This window comes from Nicotiana sylvestris, chromosome 3 (genome assembly GCF_000393655.2).
Source record: "Nicotiana sylvestris chromosome 3, ASM39365v2, whole genome shotgun sequence".
NCBI lineage: Eukaryota > Viridiplantae > Streptophyta > Magnoliopsida > Solanales > Solanaceae > Nicotiana > Nicotiana sylvestris.
Window position 1 is genome coordinate 121,641,582 of NC_091059.1, and position 18,730 is coordinate 121,660,311.

Here is an 18,730-nt window from a genome sequence, read left to right on the forward strand (position 1 = left end):
TTGACCCCAATATATGGGATCTAGGGAGGATAGTCTGTACGTAGACCTTACCCCTACCTAATGCACAGAGAAGTTGTTTCCAATAAAGAAAAGACAACAATAAAAGCTTTATTAATAAAAGTATAAAACAAAAGGAAAGAGACAATCGAGAGGGTTTATACAATGTAGAGAGCTTTTGTTGAATAAATTTTTATAGAGCTTGACTTTTAAATCATAGAATTTGTTTAAGAAATAATTCTCAATTAAGAAATTACTTTTAGGATCAGTTGTTTATTCTTGCATAAATTTTAAGTTATAAGAGTTATTTATCAAAAAAATTAGATTGAAATAAAAGTCAAATAAACCACATATAGTTTTGTTTGCCAAATAGTTTTAGCGAACAAAATGGGCAGATAAAAATATTTAGACATGGATCTGAATTCATGAACATCTCAATTTGAACACCCTAGACCGCTAGGCTACCTCGCCCTACTGTATTAAGGATGTTCAAAATATAATATGTAATCATATGAAGTAGTATTTGGTCTATATACGCACTATAATTTTGCGGCAAAGGATGTTGGATTGGGATCCGAATTTGCTCCAGTAACACATCCTCCATTATCTTTCAATAAGGATCTCTTGTTTGTTTGGTATAAGAAATTTATCATCTTTCAATATTGTAGAGAGTTTGATAATATTCAAGAAAAGAAAATGTGTTCCGCCATATGTTGTGGGATTCCTTGTGTTTATGCTTCAAGTAAGCTAACAATTTAGCAATAAGGTACCACAAATACAACAGCCGGTCAGTTCCTTAGCCCAGCAGCGTAAGCTCCATCAGTTCCTTCTTCAGAAATGGGAGGGGCAGGAATAGCGGCAAAAACAGCTGCATGCTCTCGATTCTGCTCCAGCTGGTGACCGGTTGGAAAGATACCAACAATAACCTGATGCACTCAAGATGTTACAGATTAGTTTTGCAAGCTCACACAAAATGAGGAAACGATAAAAAATTTAAAAGGACAAAAAAAATATTCAAAGTAGCAGTTAAATGTGGGTGCTATTTCAAGAACTTCCCCACTAACATGGATACACACAAAAAAAGAGAGATCAATTATGTTTTTTGTGTTGCAATGCCAGCCAACGTCGTAAATTCCAAAGATCATAAATAGTCCCAAAACTGCTTGCAAGTTGTTGGGAAAAGAATAGCAATGAGCTAAAAAAGCTGGGTAGTTCCATTCTAACCTGAACGAGGCTAGCGGCTACCAACAAGCCTGCAAGTGCTCCTCCTATAACCTGACCATCAGGGTCTGAAAGAGAGACACTCAGTCCACCAGATCTGCTTTTTGTTACTCCATCATCACTTGGCCTAAATGATCCCTCCAGAGAGAGAATATTAAAACGACCCTGCAGCAAAATCATAATTTGGATAAGAAGAAATGCTAATGATGAACATTCCATCATACTTCTTGCTTTCATTCCCAGTGGGAAATAAGTATTTCGATTCATATAGTAGAAAAGAAAATGGCATTTCTTCCCTCAAGAGTTGAAGGTCTGTGCTTTAAATCTACAAGTAAAATGTAACTATTATTTTAAAAAAAATATTCCGACGGCAAAAATAGAAGATAGACAGAACAGGGTGCCTTGGCAAAACAACAAACAACATATTTATTTTTTCATTTGTTTTATTCATTTGGTATGTATGTGGTGCAGTAGCCCCGTAAACTGATGAAGGTACACATCAGCATCCAAGGGGTGTTATAAAAATGTATATGCTGCAGCAAAGAAATCAAGCGCATCCATACATGCAAATCAGTATAGTAGAAGTAAACGGCTCACACCTCATAGGTCAAAGTTCCACCAGAAGAACTAGTCTGATGAAGTGTAACACTTGAAATTGCACCAATTGCAGACAGCACACAAATAGCTCTAGGTTCTTGTTGAGCAAATGAAATTATCTTCATGCTGACATCCTAATACACCAAAGAAATCAAAAGAAATTGGATTTTAAATATTCTAACAGAGGTACAAACAGCCAAGGAAATTTCAGCAAAATAAATGTCTAGAAGCAAGGCTCCTCAGCTATAACAATTGTTTGCCAACAGTAAGATGGCACTTGTCCTGCACTTGGCGTGTTTCATCAAATGCTTACTTTAACCTGGCGGACAAGCTGCACGGGAAATTTTAATGCATCCCTCAATTGACTGCATAACCAAGCCCCAAAATCAAATTGGAAAGAAAAAACTCTCCAATATTTGGACAGACAATTACAACCTCCATCTCATCTTGTTTGACCTACTTTTTACTTTGTATATCCCAAAAATATTACTTTCTAAAAACGGTGAGGCCCGTCATTTCTCTGTGACAACTTTAAACATTTCATGTCTTGAACATATTTTAACATATATCTACCAGAACACAGCACCAGTGCATGTGCACAAGTAGGTTGCGATAAACAAGTACATCATTTCTAGATAATTATGACTATAGACATCAATAAATGTGAGGAGTAGGGAGATAAATGTTCTAAGGTTAATAATTAATATAAGCTTTTGGCTCTGCCAGATCAAGTGTTTCAGTTTTCCCAGGTATGATGAGCATTGAATAATATCAAATTGTTTATTCCACACATATTCGAGATTCCAACATTGTCTTTCGTATATTCAGACGTTCAATACTGCATTCTTGAAAACCACATAAGAAATTTGATTTCAGGTACAATCTTAAAAGAAAAAAAAGGTTGTCTCGATACAACCACTGTGGCACCAGGAGTTGCCTATTTTCCAAAAGTTTAAGAGATATTGGTTTCAACACATGCTAAATAAAATAATTAATGATATGTGGTTTAGCACTCAGAAATTTCTTTATTAAAAACAGAAATAACCAGTAAGCACCAGCCACTTGTTACAGACCTAAGAAAGATGTCTACATCCGGACATTGAGATATCTACTTGTCGAAAATCAAACCATTCATATTTATATCATAGGCATTTTAAATGTAAATATGTATAATTGAGAAAGCAGAAAACTTATTGAGGAAAGCAGGTGAATTGAGCCATATTAATTACTTATCCAGTTACAGTTCAAGGATATTTTATCAATTGTATCGGATAGGAAGTAATAATCACAACAAGGAGTAAATGTTAAAACTACCTCTCCCTAACTCATTGACCTCTTTGACTTTCCTTTCCCAAAAAATCTACCTTTTGACAATTTTCTATCAGAAATCTAGGGCTGCTCAGCCTATGATGGCTTAAAAACCATGGTGATAATGTGCTTCATTTCATTCAGCTGTAGAAAGCAGCATGAAACCAGCAAGAGGCTAAGTGCGCATGAATTGCAAGCAAAGCAAAAGGCAACACATTTGTCTGAATGCAACACATGCCCTAACAAAAAAGGCTAGTTCTTGATATACCAATAAATTCTCACCTTTGAAGAGATAACATAGAACTCCTGCTTCAGTGGGAATAGATGTTCAAACAACAACAACAACCCAGTATAATCCCACAAAGGGCCGCCCCGGTGCATTAAGCTCTAGCACGGTACAGGATCAGTCTCTTGTTCTCAGTGCAACATGTGAAATGACTCAGTCAAGAGATCGATCTTAGGATACTGGCAAAGGAAGAAGGTGGATACTACTTTGATTCCGATTCGGGCGGAGGACCGCTATGTGCGGGGTCCAAGGAGGGCTGGACCACACGGGTCTATTGTATGCAGCCTTACCCTGCATTTATGCAAGAGCCTGTATCCACGGCTCGAACGCGTGACCTCCTGGTCACATGGCAACAACTTTACTAGTTACGCCAAGGCTCCCCTCAATAGATATTCATACCAGAAACTCTTTTAGATATGGAATAAAGTTATGAATGTATGTATCATTCTCTACGACATAAGCATCAGCCATATTATTATTATTTTTGTTGTAAGAATTAGCATCAGCAATATAATTAATCCTAGCACCCAAGGGTCTAGGCAGCACACCTACTTTGATTCACATCATACAAATGAAGCTCTCAGTTTGTTAGGTGAGAAAAGAAAAGGAGATGGAGAACAAAGAAGGAAGCCATTTTAAGCTTATAAAAGGATCTTTTTTTTTTTTGACAGGTAGCTGCATTTAAACACAACAAAGGTTCAGGAAATGTTATTTCCTTCAGACCAATTTCACCAAGCAGAATACCATACTTTATTCAAGTGCTTTAACCTGTTTCTCCTGAAAAAGATCGAAAATTATATACCTCAAGTCCAAGTCAAATTCAGGAGTAATTTCTTACTGTTCACCAATATATTTTCTCTATTGTCTTCACTAGAAGGGCGTCATGCGTTCACTACTGGTCTGATGCCTTTGGCTGACTGACATATATAGCCAATATCCAATTTATATCCATATGGAAATTCTTTTTTGCTTAATATTCACCTGTTATAGTTTATTCCTTTTTGACTAGTCAAATTAGCTCCATTAGAGAAATTTGAACTTGACATACAGAATCATATATTTGATCAACGTGTCTGACCCATTATTCCTCTTCGTCCTTTATCTGTGATTTCCTGAGAAACGCATTGCACATATCACCAGCTAAGAGCTAGATTGAACCCACTTCCCAGATAGTATACCTAGAAGGGGATATGATCTTTCAAAAATTGAGCATTAAGGAACTATCATTAGTTAGTTTAACTGTACCTTCTATTTCATTTACACCTATGTTGCTCAGCGGGTGCAGCTATCCGATATGGGTGCGGATCTAGAAGTCGGAAACTTCATCCCATAAATTTAGGATTAGGGTTACGGATTCGAGTGTGGATATGGATGATGCGATAGGGCCAATAAATGTATAGTACGACATATAAAGTATATATTCCGATTGATTAAAGTTATAGATCTAAAATTATTTAATTCTTTATAAACATCACACACCAAACCCAATCAATCTATACTTCCGGGTCATAGATGTAGACAAAGTACCCAAGGTAAATTGACCAAATCCCGGTATGGATCCCACATCCACACCCAACTCATGTCGACACAGATGCGGCAAGAATTTTGAAGAGTCCAAGCAACATAAATTTACACCACTATTTGGCTGGATTAGGAAAGTCAAAAGAAAACTTCGAGAAGCATTCCATAACATCAGATTAACCTCTTCTTGTATCCCTACCACAAAAATTTAATAATTATAGTCATAAATGAAAGAAATAGATAAGATCAACCTCTCTATAACTCTAACTTTAATGCACACCATCCTTTCATTCTTCCGGTCATAAATCAGGCATAACGGAGTATGAACATTTGAAATTCATTAATATTGGAGTATGAACATCGGAAATTCATTAATACATAAGGCTTACCTCGCCAGCATTAACAATGATCACATGCGCAGAAAGATTTGCACCGACAAAGTATTCCATCCTCTCACCTAAGGAAATAGAAGATTTAGCAATAGCCAAACAAAGTTAAACCTTCAAGACACAGAAAATTAAACTTTTTAGATATAATATCAGCTTCGAACAAGTAAAATTGATAGGCAAGATAATTAGATTATATTTTTTTTATAAGGTAAGGTAATAATTAGATAGTATTTTTTTTATAAGGTAATAATAAGATAGTATTATTTTGACCGCAGAACACATAGAGACCAAATTTAACCAATTTCCACGGGAAATTGGAGAAAATCATAAGCAGTAAAGTTTCGTATTTGTATTAAGAAATCCGTTGATATTATAATAACATTTAGATGGGAACCCAATTCAAAAATGTGTTGCTGGTCCTGTGGTAAGATTTGGAGCCCAAGTTCGTCTCATTCTTGTTGCCCACTTATGTGAGTTCGAATCTCCTTAAGGACAATCTACACTTCCCTTTGTTTTTCGTTTTTTCCACAAAACTTTACAAAACACTCCACAGTCCTACATCTACACTTTATTCTTTTTTTTTTTTTTTGTGTGTGTGTGTGTGTTCTTAATTTTGATAAACGAAACATAACAAATGACTAAAAGCCAAACTATAAAAAGAACCAAATATCGGTACTTATGTTGTATTTAAGTGGTTTGTTACTCTTTTCAATATATATATGTTGAATGTCGGTACTCTTTCCTTAGTCCGGTTATTATAATATATTAACTTGAGGTGGTTGTAGGAACCCATAAACTTCAGATTTTGGATCCAACTCTGTACTAATAGAGTCACTTAGGCCTTTCATCTCTAGCATTGTTATATATGACAACAGTATTAAATCTATTGATACAGTTTCAATAAGAGAGTTACATCTACTGATAAAATATCTATGCGTAGATTTGTATTCTAGTTTCAGAATTTGATATAAAGCATAATCAACTGAGTTTTGTTACTCGCTTGCATTTATTCATGAGGACATATCTAAAAATTTTGCATAATGATGATAACCTTTTTATCACTATGAGAGAGTAAACTATCTTAACACATTGCCGCTAGAAATAAACTTTAATCTTGTCGAAATCGAAAAGAACAAACGATCAGTGAGACGGTAAAAGAATATTACTCCATCTGTTTACTTGGCCAAGAGTGCTGAGTTTTATAGCATCATTAGCTGGTATAATTACTTCTATAATTATAACTGAATAAACTGATTCCAAGTTCAGTATTTCGTCTGTCATGCAAAAATATCAATATACTATATGTATACGTCTCATGGGTCAGAACAATATAAATTCCATCACTTTCCTGCCTTTTTAAAAATTATCAGCTTCTTCACTGTATGCACTTGGTTATTTGTTCTTATCCCATCTCTATATATCTCACAATTATTGTCTGAAGATAGACATGCGTGTTGATTTCAGTTTAGAAGACAGAACACCAAGTGGTCCAACTCTATTTGCTCAATGCATGAAGCTGCTTCTCTTCCCCCACCCCCTCCCACCAAGAAAACTAGTACCTTTAGATGCAGTGAAAATATTCTCCCCTTTCACTATCTTCTTCAACATCATAAATGCCAGGAAATCAAAGATCCTTCCTGATAATGTGGACCCAGTCTAACTCTAAGTTAGTAAATACTTACAACAACGCAATCCAATAAGCAAAACAGAAACAAACAGAAATAGAGCAAACATATCCACACCACTAGATCCATCCCCATACTGTGAAACATTATTAATCAATAATCACAAACAAATATTCAACAGCGCGATCCAACGTTTAGAAAATTCTAATCCGATTAGCCGAGCAGCAATATCAAAATTGCATTCAAATTCTACAAAATAAAACAACTACGCCTCAGTCCCCAACATGTCGGGGAAAAAATGTTACCTGGAGTTTCGACCTCAAACTTGTTCTTCTTCTTAAGATGATCAACGGGGCGACTTCCACTGTTTCTCCAAGGTGAAAAATTTCCAGTAAGAGGAATTGAAGCTGATATTGGCATTGCTGACAATGCGACCGCGGCTACTTGAGCATCTGGTCCATACTTCCTAGGTCTTCCCTCTTCCTCTTCCCTCTCCCTCTCCCTCTCCCTCTTCTTCTTCTTCTTCTTCTTCTTCTTCTTCTTCTTCTTCTTCTTCTTCTTCTGCTACAATTGTTCCACTAAACTCATTATTAGTAATACTTTCAATCCTTGGGGCCACTCTGTAGCTTTCAGAATTACTAAGTCCGTCTTTCTCCTTCATTCATATACTCCACACTGCTTAGTAAATAATCATAAACCCCTGAAAACTCCAAAATAACTTAAGCCCCCCAAAACAACTAAAGATCAAAAACGAAAAACAATAACTCAAAGCCTCAGAATTACAAGAGAATAAAAATACAATCTTTTTTCCAAATGCTATAAGTAATATATAACAAGTAATGTACCAAGAATCTGTAAATGCTAGAAATCAGTTTCGTCTACAAAAAGATCATCTGACTACGTCAAATTTTTGCAGTGGAAATCTAATGACTACTGATATTCTGAACTGTGGCATAAACTCTGCTACTGCAGAGGAAAGTACAGAGAGCTTAAAAGAAGAAACTATTTTTATGAAAATAGAAAGAAAATATGTAAAATCTTTGTGTTTTCACAATTTCTTTGAGGTGAAATTAGGGTTTTTGCAAGGAAAAAGGTAAAGGACAAAAAATAAAAGTTGAAAAATAATTTGTTTTTTTTTTTGGCAAATACATTTTTGTTCATAAATTTTAGGGAGAAATTCAAAAATAGCCGGATTTACAATTCGTTCAAAAATAGCTCAGTTTCAAAAGTAATCGAAATTTAGCCACTTTTCATGTAAAGATAAATCTGAGCGAAAACACGGTTCAAAACTTGAAAAATACGCCAGTATATTATACTAGAGTTCCAGCAAGTATAATTGTCCAGTATAATATGCTGGAGTTTGGAACACCGGTGCTCCAGTCTCCAGTATATTATACTGGAGTCAGCAAAGTATACCGGTCCAACATAATATGCTGGAGTTCATACACAGGTGCACCGAACTCCAGTATATTATGCTGGATCAGTCTCTGTTGCAGCAAAATAGTGGCTATTTTTCATTGACTTCGTAAACGCTGGCTATTTTTGAATGACCAGTCTGAAAACTGGCTATACCGTGCTATTTTTACTAAATTTTATCCATATTTCTCAAATTCCCAAAACCCAAATTTTTGGCCCAAAATATTACTATTACAGTTTTTTAAAAGGGATTTTTACATACCTATGCACTGTTGGAAACTTTATTACCCTCCTTACTCAAGTTTTACTATAATTACATATTATATACCCAATTACCGTTTATGTACATTTTAAGGGAATTAATGATAATAATTAGTGTATTAAAATCACTCTAACGTATCTTTCACTCTCCCACGTTTCTCTCTCCACATCCCACCCCCTCCCCACGTATCTTGCACTCACCCACGATTTTCTCTTCACAAAATTCAGAATCCCTCCATTAACGCCTATTTCCTCTCTTCTTCCATAAGCATTCTAAATTTTACCCTCTTCTCCAAAAATCACCTCCATTAAAATTTGTGCTTAGCTTGATTTTCAATGAAGACGAAAATAACTTCAAAGAACAGCCCTAGAAAAGGCAAAGGAGCAGATATTCCTACATTTGATTTGGGTGTTTTAGAGAATTCACCCAAAAAAATATTATTTGTTTGAATTGGGTATTGTTGCAAAGAATTGAGAATTTTCTATACGTCTCTCTCTATCTCTCAATCCCTAATTTCAGTAATGTAAAGCAAAGGAAAAGAGAGCAGCAATTCCACCATTGACAACCATTAAAAAGCTTTGAATTCGAATTTGGATTTTTTTAAAATTATTATTTGTTTGGATTGGGTGTTGTTGCAAACAATTGGGAATATAGTTTGGAGTTTATATCTCAATTTTGAGGGTGTTTTGGTGAAGATTAGACTTGATTTGGCTGAATTTTAGATTGAAACTCGAAGAAGAAGAAGAAGAAGAAGAAGAAGAAGAAGAAGAAGAAGAAGAAGAAGAAGACGACATGATATACATTATATTTACAAAATTATAGAAAAATTGTAGAAAAATTGTATCTGTTGTTTATATAATTTTTTTATTTAATTATTATATGAAAATTGAATAATATTGTATAAAAATTTAAGTTGTATGACATTATTGTTGTATATAACTGAGTAGAAATAATGTATGAAAATTGTAGATAAGTTGAAGATAAGTTGTATAATATATAAATAATTAGTTGTATGAAATTTATTTTTACTATGTATAAATCAGATACACAATATACAAAAGACATATTGTATAAATTTTGTATTTAAGTTGTACATTATTGTAGTTGCATTTAACTGGGTGAAAATAATGTGTGAAAGTTGTAGATAAGTTGTATAATATATAATTAGTTGTATGATATTTGTTTTTACTATGTATAAATCAGATACAAAATATACAAAAGACGTATTGTATAAAATTTATATAAAAATTGTATTTAAGTGATATGATAGTGTAGTTGTATATAATTGGGTAGAAATAATGTATGAAAATTATTTTGTAGAAATTGGAAAGGGGGAGCACCCCTTGTTTTGTAGTGTAGATTCTGCGGACAATTTGTAACTGTATAAATCTGAGCTGGTCAGGTTCTAACGAAAATAAACAATATTCCATGTAAATTTTTGTACGCTCACGTTAACTTGTGCTTAATATTTTTGCAGGTTCCCATATTGATAATTCAAAAATTTAAAAAAAGGAAGCTAAAAAGCGAAAGGCCAAAGCTGATAAAGCTCCACAAAGCATCAAATCTAAGGAGCTTTTTGAACAAACTTAAACTTAAGGCTAGGAAATATAGTTGGTCAAAATAAGGTGCATTGAAGAACATAATTTTTGTCGTGAAATAAAAGCAATTTAGTAAAACACGAATAAGAAATAAAAGCAATTTAGTAAAACATGAACAAGAAATAGAGATAGAGAGAAGGAAGAGATTTTCTTCTTCAATTGTGTGTATTTTCCTATCTATTACAAGGTCTTTATATAGGCATGAAAAGTGAAGAAAATATGTCATGAAATATGTCATTGAACATAGAAAATATGTCATTGAATATGTCATTAGCCATTTGAGAGAAAGATCATGGAGGAAGAGTAAACATCCACCATATTTTGATTTTTATCATAACACTCCTCCTTGAATGTCCATAAATAATGTGTCTCGTTAAAACCTTATTAGGAAAAAACCCTATGGGAAAAAAAATCCTAATGTAGGAAAAAGAGTACACATATTTAGAAATACCTCTTTTGGTTGCCTCGTTAAAAACCTTGGAAGGAAAACCCAATGAGACAAAACCTTGTAAGGGAAAAAGAGTACAACGCGTATTAACTCCCCCTGATGAGATCATCAGTTCACATCGTTGAGCCTTCGTATCCCAATCTTGTACACTAGTTTCTTGAAGGTTGATGCCGGTAGATATTTGGTGAACAAATCAGCCATATTATCACTTGAACGGATCCGTTGCACATTAATATCACCATTCTTTTGAAGATCATGTGTGAACGATAATTTAGGTGAAATGTGCTTTGTCCTAACTCCTTTATGAATCCTCCCTTTAATTGGGCAATGCATGTTGTATTTTCTTCATACAAAACTGTGGGTAGTTTATCACACTTCAAATCACATTTGTCTCGAATAAGATGTATAGTAGACCTCAACCATACACATTCTCGACTTGCTTCATGAATAGCAATTATCTCAGCATGATTAGAAGAAGTAGCCACGATTGATTGCTTAGTCGATCGCCAAGATATGACAGTGCCACACATGTAAACACATAACATGTTTGAGATCAAGCCTTGTGTGTGTCAGATAAATACTCCACATCGACATAACCAACAAGATCGGTATTGCAATCATTGCCATAAAATAAGCCCACATCGGTAATCCCCCTTAGATAACGTAATATGTGCTTGATTTTATTCCAATTTCTCCTTGAGCAGAGCTATATCTTATTAAGACATTAATTGAAAAAGTTATGGCATGCCTTGTAGTGTTAGCAAGATATATTAGCGCACCAATTGCATTAAGATATGGTACTTTAGGACCAAGAAGCTCTTCATTATTTTCATGAGGTCGGAGTGGATCTTTATTTATATCGAGTAATCTCACAACCATCGGGGTACTTAATGGATGTGCTTTATCCACATAGAAGCTCTTTAAAATCTTTTTAGTGTATGCTGATTGAAGGACAAAAATTCTATCTTTCATATATTCAATTTGTAGACCAAGACAAAATTTTGTCTTTCCAAGATCTTTCATTTCAAATTCTTTCTTTAAATAGTCTACTGCTTTAGGAAGCTCTCCGGGAGTTCTAATGATATTTGAATCATCAACATACATGGCGATTATAACAAATTCAAATCCATATCCTTTTATAAGGACACAAGTACAAATTGAATTATTCTTATACCCTTCTTTCAACAAGTACTCTCTCGGGCGATTATACCACATGCGCCCTGATTGTTTCAATCCGTATAAGGATTTTTGAAGCTTTATTTAATAAATTTCTTGGAAACCTTAATATGCTCCAAGACAATTTAAATCTTTCAATGATATCCACTATACGCATATCAAGTTTTTCATATATTGCCAGATTAAAACCTGAAGTGACTATATCCACTATAAGAGAACATGTCTCCATATAATCAATGTGAGGATATTTACTAATTTTCTTGTGCCACAAGTCGTCTTTATGTCTATCGACTTGAACCTTTCGCACAAGAACACATTTATACCTCAATTGACTTTATACTTTCAGGTGTTGGACTATCCGTCCGACTTCACATTTTTCAAGTGAAGTCAATTTCATTGCGTATTTTTTATTTGGCCAATCTTTTATCCGTCCAAATTTCATGATAGATTTGATCTCAAGATCCTCGTCAATATTAATCATATTGAGCGCTACATTATATTAACAATATTGTCGACAATCATTTTATGTCGGTTCCATTATTACCCAATAACGACATAACTTATTGAGATCTCTTTATTTCATTATTTTCAGGTACCTGAGCCTCTCCCATGAGGTCTTATGAAGTGTTATGTCGTGGTGCTCTTCTAGGGCACTTGCCTCCTTATTATGACCATTTTGAATATTTGCTCCTCTCCTTCTTCAAGGAGTTTTATCTTTGGAACCGATTGGTCTGTTACACTTCATACGTGCCATAGACTCTGTCCCTCATGGACTTTATTCTATTTGGAGCATTAGCAGCTGAAATATGACATTTAGCTTTGGGTCAGCAAATGCGTCTGGCAATAATTTGTAAATGAATTATCACTTGAACTTCAAGTTTATATTTTCTTGTGCGAGGATCTATATGTATTCATAATAATTCATTTCACGTATCACTTTCTCAGCTGCCCATTTTCTCCCCCTAATGTTGGAATCACCAACACATTTCCCAACCATCTTTGGGAACTCATCTTTGTGCATTTTGGTGGCATAATTAATTCATATAGCACATCCATATTTCTATATAGAAATTATTTGGTTCCTGACCCTGAACCGATTGTGATAGGGAGAAATTTTTATAACTTGGCTAGATGCGTACAAGTGTTGTTGTATATTAAATAATAAACCTCATACCAAATTTCATTTTTGGGAGTTTTGTTCTCATAATCAATGATTTAGCTATAATTGGAGGCATACAATTTCTGCTAAATCAACTTGGATTTAAACCAGTATTATCAAGATAAATCATCATAATTTATATTCTGGAACTGTGCTCTAATAATTTGAGCAAGCAATCTTGCAAAAGTCAAACTGCAAGTTGATAACAAATGCACATGTGACCATAGAATAGATGCATCTATTAAAAATCATATATTAGTAAACGGTCCACATGGCAGGTGACTGGGCCCATATATTTATCACCTTTTATTCGTTCCAAAAATCAAGGGATTCAATCCCAACCTTAACTGGTATATCATGAGAATAAGCAGCACAAGAGAATTCTTGAAGAATCTTCTATTCTTCAATATATGTCAATATAATTCTTAATTAATTTTTTCACATCATAATTGAATCGAGATGGTCAACCGGTCATGCCAATTAATATTTGTTTTAGTAAACCTCTAGTTTACTTGTGGCATATGATTCCATCATCATGCTTATATTTGTGTAGTTCAAATAGGAAGAAAATCGGGTAACCTTTTATATTTACCCGGTATAATTATAGAAATATGAAGATATTCAATCTTCATTTCATTTATAGTCTCAATTTGACAACCACCTTGACTTATACATTTGAAATTCAAAAAGTTTCTTTTGAGACTTTACAATATCAATGTCATGAATAATTTTATTCATCTGGGTAGTAACAAATTAGTTTTTTCGGAGCTCTTAACAACTTTTGTACTACAAGATCTTTTATCATACCATTCATATGGTAAATGTCTCCTTCACGAAGAAACTTATATCATAATAAATTGTCATGGTCAAAATTATCATAAGCAAAATTATTTCTTGCTTTAATTTTGCCTTTAATAATTTTTATAAGGTATGCCAAAATATTTTGGCGTATCACATGTACGAGACCAATGACATATTCATGTAACCACACAATAATATTTGTTCTCTTTATTTCATTCAAACCTCCCTCAAAGGTGAGTTGTGTGGTACTCATCCAATCATGCCTTGCATGTCTTGATTCATTACTTTTATCACATATTATCACATTCACCTTTAGGAATGAGTCTGCATTCTCAATGTTTATCACAAGTCACATTCTCTTCAAGGAATGGATCATAATCAGTGATGTGCTTCATACCAATTTGATGATAAACATTGTCTTCACATTTTGAAGGACTATTTTGAGAACCCTTGTTGTTCTCCTTTTATAATCATTGTGATGATTATTATTATTTGGAACGCTATCGTTCATTGTTCAACCACTTGTCTTCATTTAGACTTATTATGCACTGCTATCACATTTACTTCAAGAATGTAGCAAATCAAGTGGGACAATTTTCATGTCTTTTCATGAAAAATATATTATTTTTCTTTAGTCATCATTATATCATAAATATGGTACATTGGGACTCAAACCCAATATCTTACCAATATAAAGGCATGTTAGGTCATAATAAATTGGGACTCAAACCCAACTCTTATCATTATGGAGCATCAGGACTTGATCTCGATGTCTTACCCTCAATCAATGGCATAATAGGCTAAACAATATTGAGATTCATTCTCAAGACTTAATTTCAATCACATGCCAAGAAAGTTATACACAACTAATTTGCATCTTAGCAAATCAAATTTGCTTTGTTAAATAAATGTACAAATCTCAAATCAGCGTAAAGCTTTATTAATCATTTGTAGCATCTATATGAAATACAACCGTTTGTAGTCAGAATATTTCTTTTAAATTCTATTAGAGTTTAAAAGGATCATAAAATCATTGTCATAATATTTATTGAGTCTCTCTCAAAAATATTGTTGTTTTCGGAGTATACCCTACCTATTGGATTTGATTAAATGCCATGACTTTCCTTCACTCAATTCAACCAAGCAATTAGTGAATAAATTTATCAAAAGTACACCATATAGGTAACAATACATATATATAGTACTAATACATAAATTCAACATTTATATTACCTGAAAAGTGACATTATAGGTCACAACTTACCAGTTGTAGCTTGTGCATCATTCATATAAAATACTTTTAAAAATGGTAAGTCAGTAGCAAGCATCAAGTAGGTCATGGATACTCAAAAATACCTCTTCTAGTAGTCATACTAATCATTGTTTGCTTTCAAATGATACGACCATAAATTATGAAGTATACTTTCTCAATAGCTGGTTTGTTTTCCAAACTTCAAAGAAGTAATTAATCAACCTAGATAAAGATGTGAAGTATTTCTTGTTTTCTTCAAGATGATTTATGCTTTTAATCAGTATGACCAATTTTATTTTATTTTTTATTCCTTTTTTTTGGTGCTATATGCAAGTGTAAAAATCCAAAAGGAAAAAAAAATATTCATCCAAGTAAAAGAAAATTTTAAAGCGGCAAGACAGATTGAAGATAGTTAACACATAAATATGCATAGGACAATTTATATAAAATATCCTTGGTTACCATGACATGCATCATATCAACAATTAACTGCTACTATGATTTTCACATATAGAACTTCGAAAATTTTATTCCATTCATGTGATATAAAAGATGTAATATTAATATGTGCTTATGCAATACAGGTGTAGTACGAAGTTGTGTGCATATGAGATTTTAAAGGAATGACAAGTATAAGATAATCATACCTTCTTACATTTCATTACTTACCATATGTAGTTTCTCTTTACATTTAACCATGTGATGATATGTATAACTTCTAATTGTAATTTTTTCGGATGTAGGAAATTTTTTTGTAGGTATATATACAATTGGTTAGAGACTCGTGCTGATAACGTGTTATGAAATAAAAACAATTTAGTAAAACACGAACAAGAAATAAAAGCAATTTAGTAAAACATGAACAAGAAATAGAGATAGAGAGAAGGAAGAGATTTTCTTCTTCAATTGTGTGTATTTTCCTAACTATTACAAGGCCTTTATATAGGCATGAAAAGTGAAGAAAATATGTCATGGAATATGTCATTGAATATGTCATTAACCATTTGAGAGAAAGATCATGGAGGAAGAGTAGACATCCACCATATTTCAAATATTTATTTACTTTATCAAGGGACTAAACAGAAAGACGGGAAAGCACTAAAAAATATTTCTATCAATCTGGAGAGAAGAGGGGAGAGATGAGAGAAAAAAAGAAAAGAGTGTAACTAAATTCTTTGATTGAAGGTACAAATAATGGATTATGAGTTTTTTAAGGTGGATTGTATATATTTGGCGTAATGATTTCCTGGTCATTCAAACTTGTAAGGTTTTTGAAAGCCGATACATAAACTTTAGACTTTCCTATTTGAACACTCAAACTCGTGAAACCCTTAACTAATAAACACATTTGACCCTTGACCCTACGCGTGTGTATTACACATTCATAGATGTGTCCATCCAGTTAACAAATGACCAATAAGATTGTTACACGTCAAGGGCGCGAAAACAAACCCCATAGCTGTGCTGGAATAAATTTATTAATTTCTACATTTTCTTCTGTTTTCCTTATTTTCTTCTTCACCATAGCTGTGCTGGAATAAATTTCCCCACCCATCCACCATTTTCAATGGTGAAACTTGTGATCTGATCCATTAAAAGTGAGACTTCCCAATGTCGACAAAATCAAAATGGATAAACATCAAGAAGAAAGAAAAAATAATCACGGAAACCCAATGTCAAAATACAAGAAAAATCACTGCAACTTCAAGAAAAATTACTTTTCTCTTCTTCAAAATATTTGTTAGCCTTTTGTAAAATAAGAAACAATGGGTATGATTGGACCCCATGAGTGCAATGAAACCTGATGTCCTTTTTGCGCTTCTGTTTTGTTTTTCCGGCGAAAGTTACGCCCAAAATCACATTTGGATCTGATATATTTTGAGCTCGATTGTTGACAGTTTTATTCTCTCTGTTGAAATTAGAAGGAGCATACACAAGAAAAAAATGGTGAAGAATTTTTTTTTACTTCATTAATATAGTAGAACAGTGGAGAGGACAAAGGGTAAAGGAACAGTAAACGAAAAATTGGACGAACGAGAATGGAGAAAACGATGAAGGGAGAGAGGTAGGTTGAAAGTTTTTTTTCTTTTCTTTTTTGGTTTTCCTTGTAGTTTCTGTTTATTTTTTTGATTTTACAATCTTTTTAATAAATAGTAACAGATACACGCGCCATTTGAATGTGACTTGTACGCACTATGTCCACGTAAGATAAACTACCTCCACATAAGCATAGTCAATGGTCAAAGGTGTTTATTAGTTATAGGTTTTACAAGTTTGAGTGTTTAAATGGGAAAGACGAAAGTTTGTGTATCGGTTTTCAAAAGCCCTACAAGTCTAAGTGACCAGGAAGTCATTTCGCCTATATATTTTGTAACTAAAGTGTGTTTAGGTCGGGTAAATACCAAAATATGGTTTGTGATAATATAATGAATGTCATTGATGAATGTACTATTGGGTATTTGTGATAGTTTATAGAACTTGCGGGTATAAGTCATGTTTTATGTTTTTTTTTAAAAACATGAAATATGTTTTGAAAACTGATGTCCAAACATATTTTTCATCTTCAAACCAAACTTCACCCAAATCAGATTTTTCAAAACAAATTTGAGAATCTATAGCCAAACGCTAGCTAATACTATTGCAAATTCAAAGTAGCATTAATTTTGATTAAGTAAATGGGTTGACGCTCGTCTTGGAAATTTATTTGCTTTTAAAAACAGCAAAGTTAAGTACAACAACAACAAGGATAACCCATTGAAATCTCACTAATGGGGTCTGAGGAGGGTAGTGTATACGCACACCTTACCCCTACCCCGAGGTAGATAGGTTGTTTCCGAAAAAAGACAATATAGCATTACCATCAACATAAATTTGGAGGGCATTCACTTTTAAATTATGGTTTATTTAATTAGTTAAAACTGTAAAGTTAATGTTGGAGCAATACAAATTTTCCAATCTGAGACCCGGTCTTTGTCTTTCTAGGTGAATTAATGTTGAATATTCCAAATATATTGACACCCTTTATGAAATAAATTCCAAATATATTGACACCCTTTATCCTTGTTAAAGCAGAAAACACTGCTTAGGCAGATCTAAAGACTATCGATGTCCTTATTATGGAGCTTTATCCTAGCATTATTAAAGTAGAAAAACTGGCAGGGGCAGAGGCCAGATTAGATTCAAAATTGCTAAAATGTCACAGTTAAAAGTCGAAATGCAGATTAATTTTTTTGGATAATTGTGGTGTCGCGACCAAATTGGTCAATGGCGGATCTAAAGATGTCAAATTGCAGGATATTTCAAGAATCCAGGAACTATGAGCCACTGCGATTGGTCAACTTGGCAGTAGTCCAGGAAGTATTGGGACTTTCGAATGATGTGCAGCACATTTTCTTTTTGGATATGTTGGTGATAAGGAAGCAAAAGAGCTTATCTCTATGACCATATTGTTGCATTTGTCAAGATTGATATGAACTAGTGTGAACATTTGAAGCCTCTTTTTTGAAAGAAATTGGTAGATGCATTTTTCATGCATTTACATTGCATGTTCATACTTAATGTGATGTCATGCATGACATTATTAGGGCAATTTTCCTTCTATAAATAGCAAGGGTTTCGTTCATTTGTAAACATCTCTCACTTGCCTTCTTATCTCCTAAGACATTTGAATCTTC

At 33.5% G+C, this 18,730-nt stretch overlaps 1 protein-coding gene across 1 annotated transcript; it reads right to left on the reverse strand.

The window, feature by feature from the left end:
• Window positions 1–559: 559 nt before the first annotated feature.
• LOC104249388 (AT-hook motif nuclear-localized protein 6-like) lies at window positions 560–7,973 on the reverse strand. Its single transcript, XM_009805810.2, has 5 exons — window positions 7,250–7,973; window positions 5,320–5,387; window positions 1,818–1,949; window positions 1,222–1,383; window positions 560–923 (listed from the first exon to the last, which is right to left on the reverse strand). Exons 1-5 carry the CDS (start codon window positions 7,362–7,364, stop codon window positions 786–788), a joined length of 615 nt encoding a protein of 204 aa, XP_009804112.2. The 5' UTR covers window positions 7,365–7,973; the 3' UTR covers window positions 560–785.
• Window positions 7,974–18,730: the final 10,757 nt, after the last annotated feature.

Excerpts from the sequence above, each read along its gene's own strand:
- LOC104249388 (XM_009805810.2), bottom strand. The coding sequence starts at position 7,364 with ATGCCAATATCAGCTTCAATTCCTCTTACTGGAAATTTTTCACCTTGG. Across the intron at positions 1,384-1,817 it reads GTGGAACTTTGACCTATGAG|GGTCGTTTTAATATTCTCTC; the intron begins GTGTGAGCCGTT and ends ATTTTGCTGCAG. Across the intron at positions 924-1,221 it reads TAGCCGCTAGCCTCGTTCAG|GTTATTGTTGGTATCTTTCC; the intron begins GTTAGAATGGAA and ends TGAGTGCATCAG.